At 48.4% G+C, this 17346-nt stretch overlaps 1 protein-coding gene across 3 annotated transcripts in view; it reads left to right on the top strand.

The window, feature by feature from the left end:
• TGFA (transforming growth factor alpha) overlaps positions 1–17346 on the top strand; it is a 91456-nt gene that overhangs the window by 15226 nt on the left and 58884 nt on the right. For all 3 annotated transcript variants that reach the window (XM_019718692.2, XM_019718685.2, XM_019718678.2), the window contains exon 2: positions 15588–15641. In XM_019718692.2, coding sequence (XP_019574251.1) covers positions 15588–15641 — 54 coding nt within the window. The remainder of the gene's footprint in view (positions 1–15587; positions 15642–17346) is intronic.

The following is a 17346-nucleotide window of genomic DNA, read 5'->3' as shown; positions in this document are numbered from 1 at the left end:
GGAGGGGAACTGTTAGTGAAAGCTCTTTAGAGAAGTTTGAGAACATTAGGACCAAGATAAGATTGACTGTTGTGACTTTGACCCTTGTGGGCATTAAGCTTACTAAGGGGTTTCTCTAGGCTTGTGTTTATTCATTTGTTTACTTTTTAATTTTTTGAGAGAGATGGAGTCCTCCATCTGAGGTGGTCAGGAAAGGTTTTTTAAGACATTGATGTTTTAACTGGCCTTGAGAGTTGAACATGGCCTAGGAAGGTGAAGAGAAGGCAGGGGAATAGTAGAGGCAGAGACGGGGTAAAAAGAGGAGATCCTTGAAGGAATGAGGCCAAAGCATACCTCCCATGTTCCATCCTCACAAGTTCAGTGAGTCCTATCAGCTCTGATGATACTATATTCTACACCTCACTTCTCACTTCCTCTCCTGCTGCCCCTCTCATCTTTTACTTGGACTGCTGCCGTGTTCTCATCCCACTCCTCCAGTTTCCAGTCTTGCCTCTGTTGAGGTCTCTTCTGTTCTCAGTATCCCAAACAATCCTACTAACACATACATCTGGTGCTGTTGATCCTTTCCTCAAAACCTTCTAATAGCTGCCCAGCTTGGAATAACATTCAGCCTCCTAGCACTCTCCATGAGAGATGCCTGCCCTGGCATCTCTCCAGCCTCATTTCCCTCCATTGTCCTGCTCCAGCCACACCAGCCTTCTTGTTCTTTCTCGAACAGGCTAAGTTCACTCCCACCACAGGACCTTTGCACTTGCTGTTTCTTTAGCTTTGGATGCCTTTCCCCCAGATATTTGCAGGACTGATTCCATTATTTCATTCAGGTCTCTGTTAGATGTCACCAGTTCAGAAAGGACGTCCACAATGACTCTATCTATGTATCTACACACACACACCCATACACACACCCCTCCATTGTCTGCATTATTTCCTAGAGAACTATCATCACAGGAACGTTCTAATGGCATCTTACTCCAGGATGAAAGAACATAGATTCCACAAAGTCTTTATAAAACACCCCTGCTCAAATAGGAGTTTAAGTGTTGTCGTCTTTGGTTCATACTCCCTAGACATCTCTGTGGAACTGTCTGGTAGGTTTGCCTTGAAAGGAACTGAATTCATTTAGCAAGTATTGTTGAGAGCTGTCTATGTGTCAGGCGCTGTTCTGAGCACCAAGAAGACAGTGAACCAAAAAATACCATCTCTCCCCTGCCCCCACTTGCTCTCAAAAAGACAGAAAATAAACAAACAAATAAGCATACAGTGAAATGCCAGGTTGTGGTGGAGCTGGGGCTGGGGAGAGAGCCGCTTGCTTCATTACCTGACGCATAGATTTTCACAGACAGATGATGTTGGACATTTAAAAGGCCCCCAGTGCTGTCTTGTTCCTTTCCTGCCTGACGTGTAAGAATGGAAAAGTTCTCTGTAACTGTAGCTTAATGTTGTTATGACAAAGTCGGTGTTTGACGCCCATTTGGGAGCCCACTCTTAGATGCAGCTGGAAGGTCAAGAAATTGGATGAAACCATCCTTCTAGCAAGTCTTGTATTCTGCTCCCTCTGTCTCAGAGCTGACGGCAGCTGACAACAGATTGAAAATTGTATTTATAATGTGTCCTCAGCTGAGAGACAGCACATCTAGGAAACGTCATCTGTTTTACGTTCGAGGCCACAGAAGCAAGGCCTGTTGCCCTGACACCGAGATACTGGATCTCCTTGGTTGTTTCAAAGACTGCGCAGATTCCTGACTATGCCTCTCAGCCTCTCCGTTGCAAGACTTCTCTGCAAGACCCCTCACCTATTATTCGCTCCTTTCCTCCCCTCCAGCCCCCTCCCCTGCCTTCCCCCTGGCCTGTTTCCACAGGGAATATCCTTCTCCTCTGCTTCCTCTCATCTGACGTGCTCCCAGTTTGACAGGGAGGCTCAGGGTACATAGCGGCCCAGCCCAGTGACATCAGCCGCTGACCAAAGCTGGTCATTGCTTCTCCTGGGAGCCACTGTCAATAAACGTTGGGTGAGCCCAGCCCTGCAACACATTTCACGACATATGAGAACTAAGTGTGCTTCTTGCCCTCTCTACGTTTTCAGCTGGCTGGAATTCACAGTAAGGGCTGTGAAGGCTGGCCGGAAGCAAGCTTTGTTGCCTGTCTTTACACTTTGCCAAGCTGATGAGGCAGCAATGATGCCGAGAGCTGTGGGACTCGGTGGAAGGCTGCAAGTGTCTCCTCTGAATTTCCAGAAAAGTCTAACCCAACCAAGCTGCTTATGCCAGCTTGGCCTTCCTAGGAGAAGGACATTGTACTTGAACTTAGGGAAATAGTAAGACTGGAGAATTCAGAATATGGATAAAATAATTTGGCTTCCTAGTGTCATAATTGTCATCAGTTGGGTTGTTGTTTTTTAATAGACTTTTTAAAGAGCAGTTTCAGGTTTGTAGAAAAATTGGGCAGAAAGTGCTGAATTTCCACATGCTTCCTTACCCCACCCCACACGATTTCCCGTATTATTAACATCTTGCTTTAATGTGGTACATTTGGAACAATTGGTGAACCAATATTGGTACATTATTATTATTAACTAAAGTTAATGTTTTTTAACTAAAGTTAAATGTAAACTAAAGCCCCTAGTTTACATTAGGATTTAGTCTTTGTGTTACGCATGCTATGAGTTTTGACAAATGTATAATGACATGTATGATGTATAATGACCATTAAGTGGATCATACAGAGTAGTTTCTTTCGCTGCCCTAAAAACCCCTGTGCTCCACGTGTCCATCCCTGTTTCCCTCCTTTTTCCAAACTCCTGGCAACCGCTGATCTTTTTACTGTCTCCATGGTTTTGCCTTTTCCAGAATGTCATATGGTTGGAATCACATGTAGTCATGGTCCATAGATTTTTCTGATTGTCTTCTTTCACTTAGTAATATGCATCTAAGTTTCCTCCATGTATTTTTGTGGCTTGATAGCTCATTTCTTTTTTTTTTTTTAATTTATTTTTTTAATTTATTGGGGTGACAATTGTTAGTAAAATTACATAGATTTCAGGTGTACAATTCTGTATTACATCATCTATAAATCTCGTTGTGTGTTCACCACCCAGAGTCAGTTCTCCTTCCATCACCATATATTTGATCCCCCTTACCCTCATCTCCCACCCCCCACCCCCCTTAATTGCTGCATCATACTCCATTGTCTGGGTATACAACAGTTTATCCACTCACCTACTGAAAGATGTCTCGATTACTTCCAAGTTTGGGCAATTATGAATAAAGCTACTATAAACACTTGTGTGCAGGTTTTTCTGCAGACGTAATTTTTCGATCATTTGGGTACATCCTAAGAGCTCGATTGCTGGACCATGTGGTAAGACTTTTTAGCAAGAAACCACCAAACTGGCCTCTAAAATGGCTATACCATTTCATCAGCTGGTTTTGGTTTCTATACCACTTTTACTTAGATGAGCCTCGTTTTTCTAGGCGATGCTTCATAGATACACTGAATATTAATAATCCAAGACTTTTTTCTTGTGGCACTCCTACCTGGAACTTAAACTCATTTTTTCTTTCTGTCATCCTCCTGTTCTTGCTAGAGCTAAACCATCCTGCAGAAAATATCCTCTTTTCCCTGCTCCCTCTGCTCTTGTGCTTCTCATCTCTACGCTGTCCCCCACCCCAAAAGTCAAAGAGGTAAATCGGGACAGGGAGAGGAGCATGGTTGGTCAGGGAGATCCCACTCCCATTTTCCCCGGGAAGGGCTACTGTCTCTTCCCCAGGTTTTTGTGTTCCTTTAAAGTGCTTTAAGTTGATACCACTAAACGGTCCCTGATGCTCTCCGCCCCAACACTGTAGGGATGGCATGCCTTGTTTCTCACCAGTTTCTCTCGGTCATGAAACAAGACTCTTCCCATATAACTAAGTGCTTTGGGGACATTTATGAACAGCTTTGCTACATGTGACCGAAAGCACTCATGTTGGACCAAGGGAAATATGTCAGAGACCCTAAAATCAGGCAGTGTCCTGAGAGAGTGGAATATATCACCTCTCCTGTCAGTTCCCTCTGTCTTGGGGCTCCTGGGAGTCTCTTTGGAACCCCATGACTGTAAAACACTGGGAGTGGGTTTGTCTGTGGCTTGTTGGTCTTGTTGCTTTATAGGTAGGCTTCATGTTGTGCAACCCAAATACTTTGGGTTAATATATAGAGACAGACAGACAGATGAGCATAAGAAAAGAAAGAATTACTGAATGGGGAAGGGATCATCCTAGTTAACTGAGGGCAGGCTGATCATCCTAGTTACCCTGTGAGCTTCCCCTAAGACCCTCTGCGAGGCTCTAACGAGTGGCCCTGCCTGTTCCTGTGACTGCCAGCTTGTTCCATTTCCCCTGGGTTTCGGGTGCTTCTGCGCATTCGTGTGGAGTCAGAATGATGTGTGATTGAAGGGACTTCCCCTGTTGGGGTCCAGAATTTCTCGACAGGGTGCGCAATGAGCATCCTACGCAGGACAAATTCCTGTGCATTATAGTAATTCAGCATCCCAGCTCTCACGCACTAAATACCAGAAGTGCCCCTGAGTCATTGTGACAATCAGAAACTAACCCCACTGGTTTCTAGATGCCCCCTAGGAGACACTACCAGTAGTGAGAATCCCTGGGCTGGGAGTGGTCTGGTCAGGGTCTCCCAGTGAAAGGAGGTCAATCAAAGCCCTTTTCAGCAGCTGGTACCTGCACTGGTCACCCAGGCTCTTTCTTACCTACTCCCTCCTCTTCCTCCTCCTCCTACCCCTCACTTCCAGGGCCCAAAGAAAAGAACATAGATATTATCCCAGTCTGTAGTGTGATGTGGTTGAGAAATGTGGGGTTACAAGAACTTCCAGGTGTTTTCCCCTTAACTCTTGAGAATCTATGGTTCTGGAAATGTGTCTCTTCTGTTAGAATCATTGTTCTCAATCAGTGGCCCTTATCTAGTCAAATGAGTTCTCCACAGGGGTATTCTGTGGCCATCCCCCAAAACACAGAACACAGTAGAAGCCTGACAGTGGTGATTTGCATTGTTGTAACTCCGTCCCCTCTGCCCACCCTCACACCCAGCTCCAGGCTGATGCTGCATTGATCTGAAATTCTGCCAAGTCACACTGGTGTTTATCTTGGCCCAAACTCCAAACCTCACAGCACCTTCTGCAGGGTGGTTCTGGGGCTGTCCTGGGTAGAGTGGTAGGAAGGGGTGAGTTTGTCATCACCAAGCTATTCACATGCAGGAAATAGGGCAGAGTTCAAGGATTGCTTATATTTCACCTCCTCCCCACTCATACCCTACTTCCAAGCCGCTCGCGGTAAGTGATATATACATGTGGTCTTGTCAGAGCTGAGGAGTGGACACGGCTTTGTTGGTTCTCCTGAGAGACTAACTCTGCTGGTTTGAGATCCATACAGCAAAGCCACTGCTGACCCTAGGCCCAGAGGATGGCAATTCCACCACAAGGGCAGGGAAAGCTGAGGTGGGGCCAATGGGGCTCCGTGAAGGGGAAGGGGGCTGGTAACATGCACTGGACTCTTCCAGAGCTGGCATTTGATTCCTGAATTTCCTGGTCTCTGCTCAGCTGGTTCAGAGTGCTAAGGGGCCTGGGGCCTGCAGATAGAGCTATTGTGTCTGCCAGTTTAGCCTGGCCTTGTTTTTAGTGTACTCCCCCTCCCCTTGTTTCTTTCCTCTGGGATTCTGGGAATGTCAAGCGTAGCCCTTTCCACAGATACCTTGGTGCCTCCACTCAATGTCAGTCAGTTGGAACAGGGTTTCGGAGTGCCTCAGCTTGGCACAGCTCCTTGCAACCTCAGAACTCAGCCCTGGTAGAGCCTGTTAGTGATTCAGTGGCCGGGGAACTCCAGCTAGCCCGAGATACTTGTCCGGCTGCCCTGCAATCCCTGGACGGGGCCCTCGGCCAGCCAGCCCAGAAGCAGGTCCTAAGGAAGAGGAAGTTTGACTCAGTACCAAGCCCTTGGTCCAGGTCTTTGATAAGGCTTTAATTCTGCAGAAGATATGACTACTGTCTCCTAACAACAACAACAAAAAGGGTGTAGCATAGATCTAGGTAGATGGGAGTGGTCACTGGGCCTTCACCCAGAGGAGATACCCGGCGTATCCTGATTAACTGATTCTTTGATAAAGATATTTTGCCCCATATGCTTTTTGCTTCATTGGCAGGGGTCCTCTCAGACCACTGTCAGTAGGCAGCATTGTTCGTTAAGGCTTTGAAGTGTGTGGGGTGTTGCGGAGTGTGGAGAGGTGGAGAGGGACAGTGTGTTGCATCACCTTCCTGTCCTTCGAAACAAAGGTATTTCAACAGGGCAGCACCCACTTCCTCCTGCAAGGATCTCGGAGGCTTTTTTATTCAGTCCATTTATTTTTTGCATGATTTCCTAGAAGTCAAGAAGAACACATGTCACCTTCTTTTACAGCTGCGTTGCTTCTCTGCTGCCTGTGTATATGGTGTCAGCATTAATTAGGCCCTCGAGGCTAAAGAGCTCAAAGCATTTTGCAAATATTCTCATTGCCCCTTGAAGTAGGGAAAGAAAGATAGTAATCGGTTCTCCTGAATCAGAGATGGTGGGAAATGAGGTCTGGGCTGAGAGAGGGCAGGACAGGGGAGACCCAGGAGAGTGAGTAGGTTGGGCTCTGTACCTGCCTTGGTGCTGACAGGTATCAGGAGATGAAAGAGCATGCTGCCTGCTGGAGTGGTCAGGAGGGCCTCATGGGGGAAGGGGGGTGAGAAAGCTCAGTAGGAGTGAGGTCAGAGCAGCAGGAGGGCTTTCCAGGCAGGAGAGAAGGAGTGTTTCGGAGACCTGGACCAGGTAGACACAATTGGATGGAACAAAGGGCTTGATGAGGGAGCATGGGAGATATTTGTGGGGAAAAAGGTTAAGTGTCTTTGCTTCAGTTGTGTCTCCTCATCTAGATTGTAAACTTGTGGCCAGTCCTGCCTTTGCTTGAAGAGCCCCCGGAGATGTAGTGCTCAGCAAACACTGGCTGACTGGCCAACCTGCTGCTCCGAGCCGTTCAGTGAGCCCTACAGCCCTTGTCACACCCTCTGATTTCTCCTCCTTTGAGGACCGTAGGTGCAGGACTCCCTGTTTTGTCATAAAGCTTTCAGAAAAGCCTACAGAATGAATGAAGGATCTGAAAATAAAACATTTCAGGGGCCATCTTATCAGCGACCGAATAACTCAGGGTCATCGTGGCATATGCCAGTTCAGCAGATGGACTCCAGGCTCACGAGGACGCACGCCTCCATGGTCCTCTCTCTATTGCAGGGAGACTCGTTAAAATGCATCTTCTGTTTCCACATTGACATTAACTCACCACCCACCAAAATATGGTGCAGCCAGACGTTTATAATGGAGTTCAGTATAAGTGGTTTCCAAGAATTGGAAGGATTGTTCCTCAGGAAGAGTACGTTGCAGAAGTTGTGAGAGGAGCTTTTCGTCCTTTGCTGTCTCAGCAGCACCGAGAACGGTGTCTGCCATGTCGTGGGCACTCGGTAATCACCTGTTGAATGAATGAATGCCGGGTTTCAAGTGTTCATCTCCACTGAAGTCAGAACAAGAACCAAGACTTAGAACTGTAGTTGGGGGGGGGAGGGGTTCTAGGATAGACATGAGGAAGGAATCCCTGAGGATCGGCTGGTTTTCCCATTCCCCCTGCAGCTGTTTCCAAGCTAGTGACCTCTTAGAGAAATTCAGTTGAATAATTAGGTGTGTGGCATTATGCCCAGTGTGAGGGTAGAGATGAGTAAGACACGGTTCCTAACCACACTAGAGGGGAAGACAGATAAGATGTGAAAACTTTCTAACTACAAGGCAGAATCAGCTAAGGAGTACTCCAAGGAAATGATTATTTCTGACATTTGAGTGAGGCTTTGAGAGACAAATTTGATTCCCATGGGTAGAGGACAAGTCATGCCCACTTGAGAGATCAAAATATCTACCATTTTTGTGCCACTCAGTATATTACTACTACGCGTTTCTCGTGTGTCCTCTCATTTCATCTTTGTAATAACGCCGTGCAGGAGATGGATATCTTTACCTCTTTTTACAGTGAAGGATACCAAGGCTCAGCCAGCCAAGCAAATATCACACAGCTGCAAAGACTTGAGTCAAGATGCTAGTGGTGTGAGCCCAAGGCAGCAAGCTGTGAGTGAGGACAGGTCGTGTGCGGGGAAAGGGGGACAGTGCCAGGCAGCTAGAGTCAGAGTGCCTGATGGGAGTGGGTGGGACCGGGTCCTGCACCTTAAATCTCTGCTCAGGACATTGGACGGGGTTCTGTGAGTTGGGCACCCCACAGGGAGTTTAGAGGAAAGGAGTGCTATGGTCCAGCACACGTTCCGGAAAGGTCCCTCTGGCAGCAGGAGCAACGGTGAAAAAGCTGTTGGCAGGAAACCAGTTAGGCCACTATTGTGATAGCCCAGGAGAGATGAGGCCTGAATTGGAGCAGTAGCAGCAGGGATACAGGAGGATGGATGGGATGGACAACGCGGAGGCAGGATGTGTAGGAGGCCTTGGCTTGGACACCAAGTAAAGGAGAGGGAGGGGTGGATGATGGCTGTCAGGTCTTCAGCCCCGCCCAGAAGCGAGGAGGAGGAGGAGGTGAAACAGGTCAGGGGATGAGACTAGATGAAGTTATTCATGAACACATGGTTTGAGGTGCAGGCCTCTGAAGAGTGGTGAGGGTTGGAGCTGGTGCTTGGGGCACGGAGTGGGGGAAGTGTCTGTGGGAATGTGGGATCTGTGTGGTGCCTTTGGTAGCCCATCCTCATCTGCATTGGCTGTAGTACAGATGAGTCCCTTTTTCCCTGACTTTGTGTACTCCATTTCATTTCATTTACTCCTTGCAGTAGCTTTGTGAAGAAGTGTTATCCTTATTTACAAATGAGGACACCCAGGCTCACCGAGGTTAGATAAGGTAGCCAAGGTCTCACAGGTAAGGAGTGGCAGAGTCAGGATGTGAAGCCAGGTCTGACCTTAAGGCTCGTTTCTGTTCTGCCATAACAGACCCTGAGTCAGAATTAGAATGTGGTAGAGGACTGCAGGGTAGGCTCCCATCTGCCCATCTCTTCCACCTACTTGATCCTAAAGGTTCATTCTGAATACTTTAATTTTCCCCATCCACATATACATATATAGAAGTAGTTGTGGAAAATACCTACGAGCATTCAGGTCATACTGGCTTATTTTCCATGATGTCATAATCATGAGATATTGCCTTAGTCTCATCAAGTTGGACTTTGCTGCTTATGGCCACCCCATTAGGAAGGGCAGCTGAGGGCCCCAAGCTCACTGACCCAAGTGCATTCCCTCTCGGATGATGAGCTTGCAATATATTATCAAGCCAACATCAAGACTATGTGGGAGGGGCAGCGGGTTAGCTCAGTTGGTTAGAGCGCGGTGCTCTTAGCAGCGGGGTTGCCGGTCCGATCCCCACCTGGGCCCCTGTGAGCTGCGCCCTCCACAACTAGATTGGAACCGTACTTGACTTGGAGCTGATGGGTCCTAGAAAAACACACTTAAAATAAATAAAAGTTTTTTAAAACAGACGACACAGGAAATGTAGAGCTGAAACATAGTGCTCATTTAGGTTTAGGTTTAGGATATCTCCCATTGTCTGATATTTGATGTAAATACCACACTAAACTGGAAGACAAAATTACCATAACCTGAGCACACTTATGAAGACACACGCAGGCTCATGTTGCCTGATCCTTGTTTAAGGCAAAGGGTCCAGAGCACAGGAAGGAGGCCAGTCAGTGTTCCTCAGTGGCACCCTGTGCGAGATGGTTGAGGACGATGCACAGCCCTGTGTCTTCACAGATGCTTGGAATTTAGGGGCTGGGCAGATCTTGCCCGACTCTGTCATTTAAAGATAACCCAAGATGGAGAGAGGTGAAGGGACTTGCTAGAGGTGACACCACTCTGGGATGACCCTAGTCTCTAGGCTTCCCATTAGCTGTGTTCCCAGTACATACTTGCCTTCTATCCAGGAGAGAGGAGGAGGAGGAGGTCTTTTCTAGCATGTCTGTGTTCTTTGGCTGTACCTCACAGAGTCAGAGGAAGCAAAGTGGGGCACACTGGGCCCTGTAACATGAACCTGCAATATTTGTCACTTACAAGCTGGATGACCCTGGGCCGGTAACTTCAAATCCTGCACTTTTACTTTCTTACCTCTAAAATGGGAGTGTAATGGTACCTACGTCCTAGGACTGGTTTGGGTATTGAATGAGACAACACAGGGCACGTAACAAGGGCTCAAGTAAATGTTGCTGCTAATCATTGATGACGCCATCAGCCACAATGACAGTCCTATGGCTGAACACTGCGGGGAGGGAGCTTGGGACCCCAATTGGGTTCCAGTGGTCTTTCCAGCACTGTCTGCCACTGGCAGAGAAATCATCCTGGTTAACTTGTCCCATGTCACAGCTGTGTTTGGGTGAGGTCAGGACCTCACTTTTGTGGGTTTGGAACTAAAAGCTGCCCCCTCCCTGCGTAGTTGGTTTCTTTGCTTTGTGTGTCAGGACCTGCCACTTGAAACACAACACTAACCGTTTCACCTACTGTTCTCGTCAAGACTTTGTCCTTGGATAACAGGATCCAGCCTGTGTTTTGAAAGCAGTGATCCAGATGCTGGGATGGTGAGAGAAAGAACCCTCTGTCCCATGCGCCCGTTTGCCCAAGGTGGCTCATTCCCATGTCACATATTTCTAAACTCTCCTTGCTGGCCCCAGAGTTTTCCTAATCCCGTCTGGCCAGTTCCTCCACAAATTCCTCTGCAGCTTTGCCTGACATCCACTGAAGCAAGTGTCACTGGAGACTATAAGCAGGGGCAAATGTGAACTGTCACCTCCTCCTTGTAAGGAAACCACGTCCTCTCTGAGGGTGGGCCTCCCCTGTGCTTTCGGTCATAGCATTTATGGATATTGTCCCCTGGTCCTCCCAGCTTCCCCACTTGCCTCTGCCTGCAGTGTATTCCCTTTTTCTTTCTTCCTAATCAGTTCTTACCCTGCAACCAACATTTTCACCTGGCTATCAAAACCTCTTGCATTTAAAAATACTGATAAAGTCATACAATATTGCAATTTCTGCTGTGCAGTTAAAATCCTGCCATGTTTGCAGATGAAGTTTAATGTTGGGATATGATAGATAAGGGAAGAGGCCTTAGAACTTGTACCAGCAGGCCCTGGGTTCCGTGTGACCCATTTACCCATGTGTTTGTCTCACATGGCTGTCCCATGGTTGTCCCCTACGGACCTCATGCTGAGTTACAGGATTCTCACCTTCTAGGTACCACCCACCACTTCCTGAGTTCCTGGCTCTGTCCCTTAAACATGGTAGGAGAGGAAGGGGGGATCCTGGCCGCCCCCAAACACCCACACTACTTTCTGCCTCTCTCTTGCCTGACTCCTGCCCCTGCTGCCTGCATTAGTTCATTACCCATATGCCTTTCCTGACTACCTCCTCTAAATACAGGGCGTCCTTCATCCAAAAGGACCTGCTGTAACCCTCTCTCCATCCTCCCCACATCGCCCTGACACCAAAACCTCCTTCACCCCTTTACTCAGGAAGCCCGGTTTAGGGGATCCAAAATGGATGAGATATGGAACTCTTGATTTTTCTTAGGGGATAGCTAATTCACACAGTGGAGTAGCAGGAGCCTGGGAGCAAACACTGAGTGTTGCAGAGGCCAGAGCTGAGCATGGTCAACTCTGCTGGCGTGACCAGGGGATGCTTTGCAGAGTGTCCACAGAGGAGACGGTTGAAGACACAGCCTGGGTCCCAGTCCCGTGCTTGAGCAAGGGCATACACGGAGAGGTTGGGGGTGGGCTCCCTGCTCTGTGGTCCAGGGGAGATGCTTGCCCAGCGCCTCGCAACAGCATTTTCCATTCACACACCAGTGAATGGGTTTCACAATGGCTCCATTCTGTGAACTCACGAAATAAGCTAGCCTCTCTTTTGACATTCTTCCTGCTTGAAATTCTTATTGCCTTCCAAACAGCTGAATTATAAGCACTGCAACCCTGGTCTTTCCTTGAGGGCAGGCCTGGGCTCCCACTCTACTTGTGGTGGGGCAGGGGGGGTAGTCAGCCATTCATAAGGTTTTGCTTCCATCGTGTGTGGTTTTCCCCTCACCAACACCCCCCTCCCCGGCCCCCACGCACACACTTTTTTCTGAAGTCCGCAATCCAGGATTCCCATCTTTGGAACTAGTTAAACAGAAATGGGATGCTGGCAGGAGCAGCCTACAGGGATTCCTGCCCCAAAGGGCTGGCTGGGTGGCCTGTGGCAGGCGAGCTCCAGCTTTGAAACTCAGGTGAGAGGAGCGTGTGGCTGCAGCCGCAAGCCTCCATCTGAACTGTGTGTTGTCTCTCTGGAGCCACTGCTATCCTGGGGCTGTGCTGTCCCCACACAGGTGCTCCAGGGAAGGGTTTCCTGTGTTTCTAATGAGGCTCAGAGCCTGCCAAGGCCACATGTTTCTGGAAAGCCTTCACAGAGCCCAGCTTTCCAAGCACAGGTGTGGGACTGGCATTCTGGGCACCTGGGCTTACGCAGATGGGGCAGTTGGGGGTCTGGATATTCACACCTTTGCCCCTCAGGAGACTTTGCTCATAGTAGGGGAATTGTAAGCAGTGGGAAATCCCAAGAGGCAATGGATGTGGCTTCTGGAAGAGAGGGATCGCGCCTCACTGCCAGGCATGCTGAATCTATTTTTTGAACTCATTTGGGGGGGTTGTAACTGATGAGTACACACCTACCAGGGTGTCAGGACAGGTGGTGGTCAGAAGGACTGTTGTGTGGTGTGGGAATTAAACACTGCCTTGGGCATAGGAGTTGGATGGACTGGAGTTTGAATTTGGCTGCAGGAGCTTGGGCACATTTCTTAACCTCTCTGAGTCTCAGTTTCCTCACCTGTGAAATCACATGTTTCCACAGGCTGGACCAGAAGGCCAGAGGTTGGGAGATGCCTATATCATAGGTATTATGAGGACCACATAAGATAACGCATGTAAAAGTGCTGGGCCAGGAACTGGTACGTGCTCACTAAGTGGTACCCACCCACCTGAGAAGTGAAAGAAGCCTGGCCCCTGGTTTTTGTTCTGAGACCCTCTCAGAGAGCTCACCACGTAGTAAAGGGAAGGTGGAGGCCTCACTTCTCACCACAGAGCCTCGAGTGAGGTTGTGTCTAAATCAAGCCCAGGCACTAGGAAATCTTTTACCATGGGAATGACAGGGTACAGAAAGGAACTATTCTTCTCATATTGCTCAAATTATGAATAAAAACCCAGTGCCTTTCATCTGTGGAACGTGTTGGTTTTGCAAACTCTGATTAGTTCCCAAAATATCTTTGTGATAGTTCACTGGTAAGGAACAGAGGGGGCGAAGTAACAAGGTTGGGGAAGTGGCCCCTCCACATGCCTTAGAGAGACTATCAAGTCTGTGCTCCGTCCTGGCTGCTGTGGGACAGTATTTGCTTTCTTGCCTTCGTTTTCTTTAAGCAGAGGTCAACATGGGTCCCGGGAACTGTAATGACTGTACTTCTGCTAGCTTACAGAATATGGGGTTGGGGAGGGAGGTGGCAAGATCATTCATTCATTCAGGGACAGTTTGTGACAGGGCAGTGGCACTTCCTATCGAGAGGTATGACAGCCTCACGTCATCCTTTATGTTACTACAAGTCACAGGCTGACTTTGGCCCAGAGTGGTTTGTGGCCATGCCAGCAAAGTCAGAGAGTGACAGGTCCCCAGCCAACAGTGTGGAACCACTAAGACTCTTCCTGGCTTTGGCAGGAAGGTCTCACAGTAACGCTTGGTGTGTGCACTACAAACCCAGCCTTTTACCTATGACCAGGGGAACCCTAAGAGCCATGCTCCCAAAATGAGTGTCTACTGAGCAGCAAGAAAGAATTGCACAAGGAAGACATGGGGATTTTACTAATTTTTCTCTCCTTGCCCCCTGCTCCAGCCCAAATATCGGGTTCAGGACGCTGGGGGAGCCTTGGGGAAATCCATGCCAGGCCTCCAGGAAAAGCAGCCTGAAGTTTGTGATGTTTCTCCTTTCAAAGGCCTAGAAGAAAGTCATGAGCTTGATTGCTTTATCTGCTCTAACTGTGCTTCTCTCCTAAGAGTCGAGGGCTTCTATGTCTCCGCCCTGAGTGAAAGGGGAAAGGAGCTGTCACCACCGACATGGCAGCATTTATCTGGTCATGTGCAGTGTAGGGTCACAGCCAAGAATGTGACTTGCTTTCTGGGTGACCGGATTCATCTGCCTTTCAGGCTAACCTGTAGGTGGCCCAGCCTCGGCGTGGCCACTGTGGCATCTTTTTGCATTTCAGTTTTAGGAAGTCATTCTGATTTCGTTCATGCCGATTGCATAACTGAAAAGAGGTTCCTTCTTCACTGGAAATTTGCTGTGGTGTTTCCAGAAACCTCTGATACTGTAACGTGAGGGCACATGCGGTCACCCACTGGCAGGGGCGGTGGCTTCATGGGCGTGCGACCTGTATGGTTGCAGAGTCTCACGCTGAGCTGGGTCCCGAGCTAGGGGTTAATGCTGTGTCATTGCAGTCTTGAAATTTTTCATAGTTTTATCTTTGACTTTGTATCTTTAAGTGAAGTCCAGTGGGTCCGTGGAGTGTGTGCCAGGGGCACATGATCCCACCTCCTGCCACCTTCCCCCTCCCCTAGGTGGGTTCTCACCCCTGCCACACTCCAATCCTGGCAGGGCCTGAACACAAGAAAAGTTGGGGTTAGGTGCATGCACCCCACGGCATCTCGGGGCAGGGCTTGGTGGCAGCTGTCCCCATCCTGGGATGACAGCTCCACGGCCTGTTTAGTGGGTAACAGATAGGCATGAGCCTCTCCTCCAGCCCTGAGCCAGGTACCTAGTACATCCTGGCACTGAGCTTGTAATACCCTTGGGAGTGACCTGTCTGCCTCTTGTTGGGGTGCCTGATCCCTGGACAAAAACGCCTGGCTAGACTTCCCTGTCCCCAGCTGGGTCATGACACATCTGTCCAGCTGCTGGTCGGAGAGGAAAGCCAGCAGTCCATGGTCGCACATGCATTTGCACACTTTGTCGCCGGGGCCCCCTGTGCCTTGAGAGGCTGTGCTCACCTTGCAATAATCCTCATACTTCAAAGAGAAAAATGATAGAAGCCGCACATAAAAAGCATCCTGACGTGCACCACAATGTGAATGTACTTAATGTCACTGAACTGTACACTTAAAATGTTAAAATAGTAAATTTTATGTATATTTCACCACAATAAATATAAGGTTTTTAAAAACAAAAACAAGAAAACACCATGACAGGTGGAGAGAGACCATGGAAGACAGGAAACAGCTTTATAGTTAGTACCTTTAATGGCACTGTCTTCCTGCTTTTTGCACAAGGGATCCCGCATTTTCATGTTGCACTGAGCCCCCCAATTATGTAGCCAGGCCTGCCTGCTGGCCATCTTGTAAAACTACCCAGTCTTTACCTTTCCAGAGGCCTGCCCTCGAATCCTAGAAGTCTTGTGCTGAGTTGACTCTTACGTTTCCTTTTTTTCCCCCTGACAGGTCTTTTGTTGGCTGTGTGCCAGGCTCTGGAGAACACCACCTCTGCCCTGAGTGGTAAGTTCTGTCCCCTCATCCCCTCTGTGTGGGATGGTGGGGGGAGGGGGCGGGAAGGGAGTAGACTCGCTCCTTTATGGAGCCTGCACTCTAAGCTTCCTTCTAGGGCTCCTGCCTGCTGAGCTCATGCAGGGCTATCCCGAGTCCTCTCTGCCCTCTGTCCCAGTGGCCAAGGTCATGCTCTGGGGAGATCTTAACTGCAGGCCCATGGGAACTGTGCCGTTTGCTCCCATGTCTCTCTTCAGACAATCAGCGTAGGCAAGGGTGCTGGAAAACAGAGTCTGCAGGACCCAAGAGCTCGGAACCGTCCCATTTTCCTAGCTCATGTCATAATCCATCTAAAGAAGAGCCCAGATTTCTGAACCCTTTTATCTGCTTCTGCCTGGTGATCTTTGTTTCGTTATTTCCTGGTTTACCTTTTGTCATTTGTAGTGATATTTTCCTTATTTCATTTTAAAGATCGTAGATAACAGATTGGAGAATTTGGGAAATGTAGGAGACAAACCACTCATGGTTAGAGTACTACAAAAGCATCACTGTTACATTTGCACGGCGCTTTTAGCCTTTGTCTACGTGAACGGATATTTTTATACAGTTAGTCACGGTGAGGAAAATATTGTGATTCTTGCTTTTTAAATTCAAGGTTTGGAGTTGTGCTTTGTCCGTGTTAAAATGTATCCTTTTAAAATGCCATGATGCTCCATTAAAATGGACATGAGTTGTTGTCGTAAGCATTCCCCATTGGATGTTGATGTTGCCTCCAGTTTAAGTTACGATGCTGTATCTTCATGCCTAGAAGCTTTTTCCTTCTTTTGGATTATTTCCTTAGGATGCATCTCCAGGAGCAAGAATAAATATACTTAGGACCCTTGGTACAAATTGCCAAATAGCCTTGCAAGTGAATTTGAGCGGATTATTACACCAGGCAGGGATGTCTGCCAGTTTTACTGTTCCCTCGCTGACACAGGTTATGCTCCTTCTGTTACTACAGAGGCCCCCGATCTGTCTCTGTCCCCTAGTTATCTCATGGCAGTGTCACCACAGGGGGTGGGTGCTTCTTATGTATTCATAAGCTCTCTAATCAACCACATACTGTCCTGGTACTTCGCTCTTCTGCTCTGCTAGACCTTTCCCTTCAAACACACCAGAGGTGATGTTGCCACTTCCACGGGTGACCACTGCTGCTGTAGCCTCACCGTCTCCCCTTGGAGCTGTTATGCATTTAACCCTTAAGGTGTCTGAGCCACTTTATGGTGCAGGATGCCACAGAAGAAAATGCCTCCCTTCTGTGTTACGCTTTGTTGGGGCTTGGGGTATAAAGGTGTATCCCTCCCAGAGCAGGGCTCCAGGGGCCCAGGGCCTACCAGAGTTTCCATAAAGCAGTTCTTTCACCTTTGAATTACCTCCCACATCATAAAGGGCTCGGATATGAATATATGGGGAGGGGGATTGCTTAGTGGCTCCCCCATGCTGTGCTCAGAATTGTCCTATGATTCCCCCTCCAGATGTATCCTCACCCCCTCCTGGTCTGCACTGTAGGGCCTGGTAGGTAAAGGTATCGCTTGCAGGTGACAGGTTTCAAGCATGGCACATGCTGACGCTCCCATCCATGGGGAAAGGGTACTTCTGGTTATTTTACCCCTCCTTCCGGTCACCATGCAGACAAGAAAGTCCTAGGGGTGTTGTACTTGACCCTATTCCTTTA

Source organism: Rhinolophus sinicus, linkage group LG05 (genome assembly GCF_036562045.2).
Source record: "Rhinolophus sinicus isolate RSC01 linkage group LG05, ASM3656204v1, whole genome shotgun sequence".
In the NCBI taxonomy this organism is placed as follows: domain Eukaryota; kingdom Metazoa; phylum Chordata; class Mammalia; order Chiroptera; family Rhinolophidae; genus Rhinolophus; species Rhinolophus sinicus.
The sequence above is the reverse complement of the archived record's forward strand: the minus strand, read 5'-3'. Positions and strand labels throughout refer to the sequence as shown.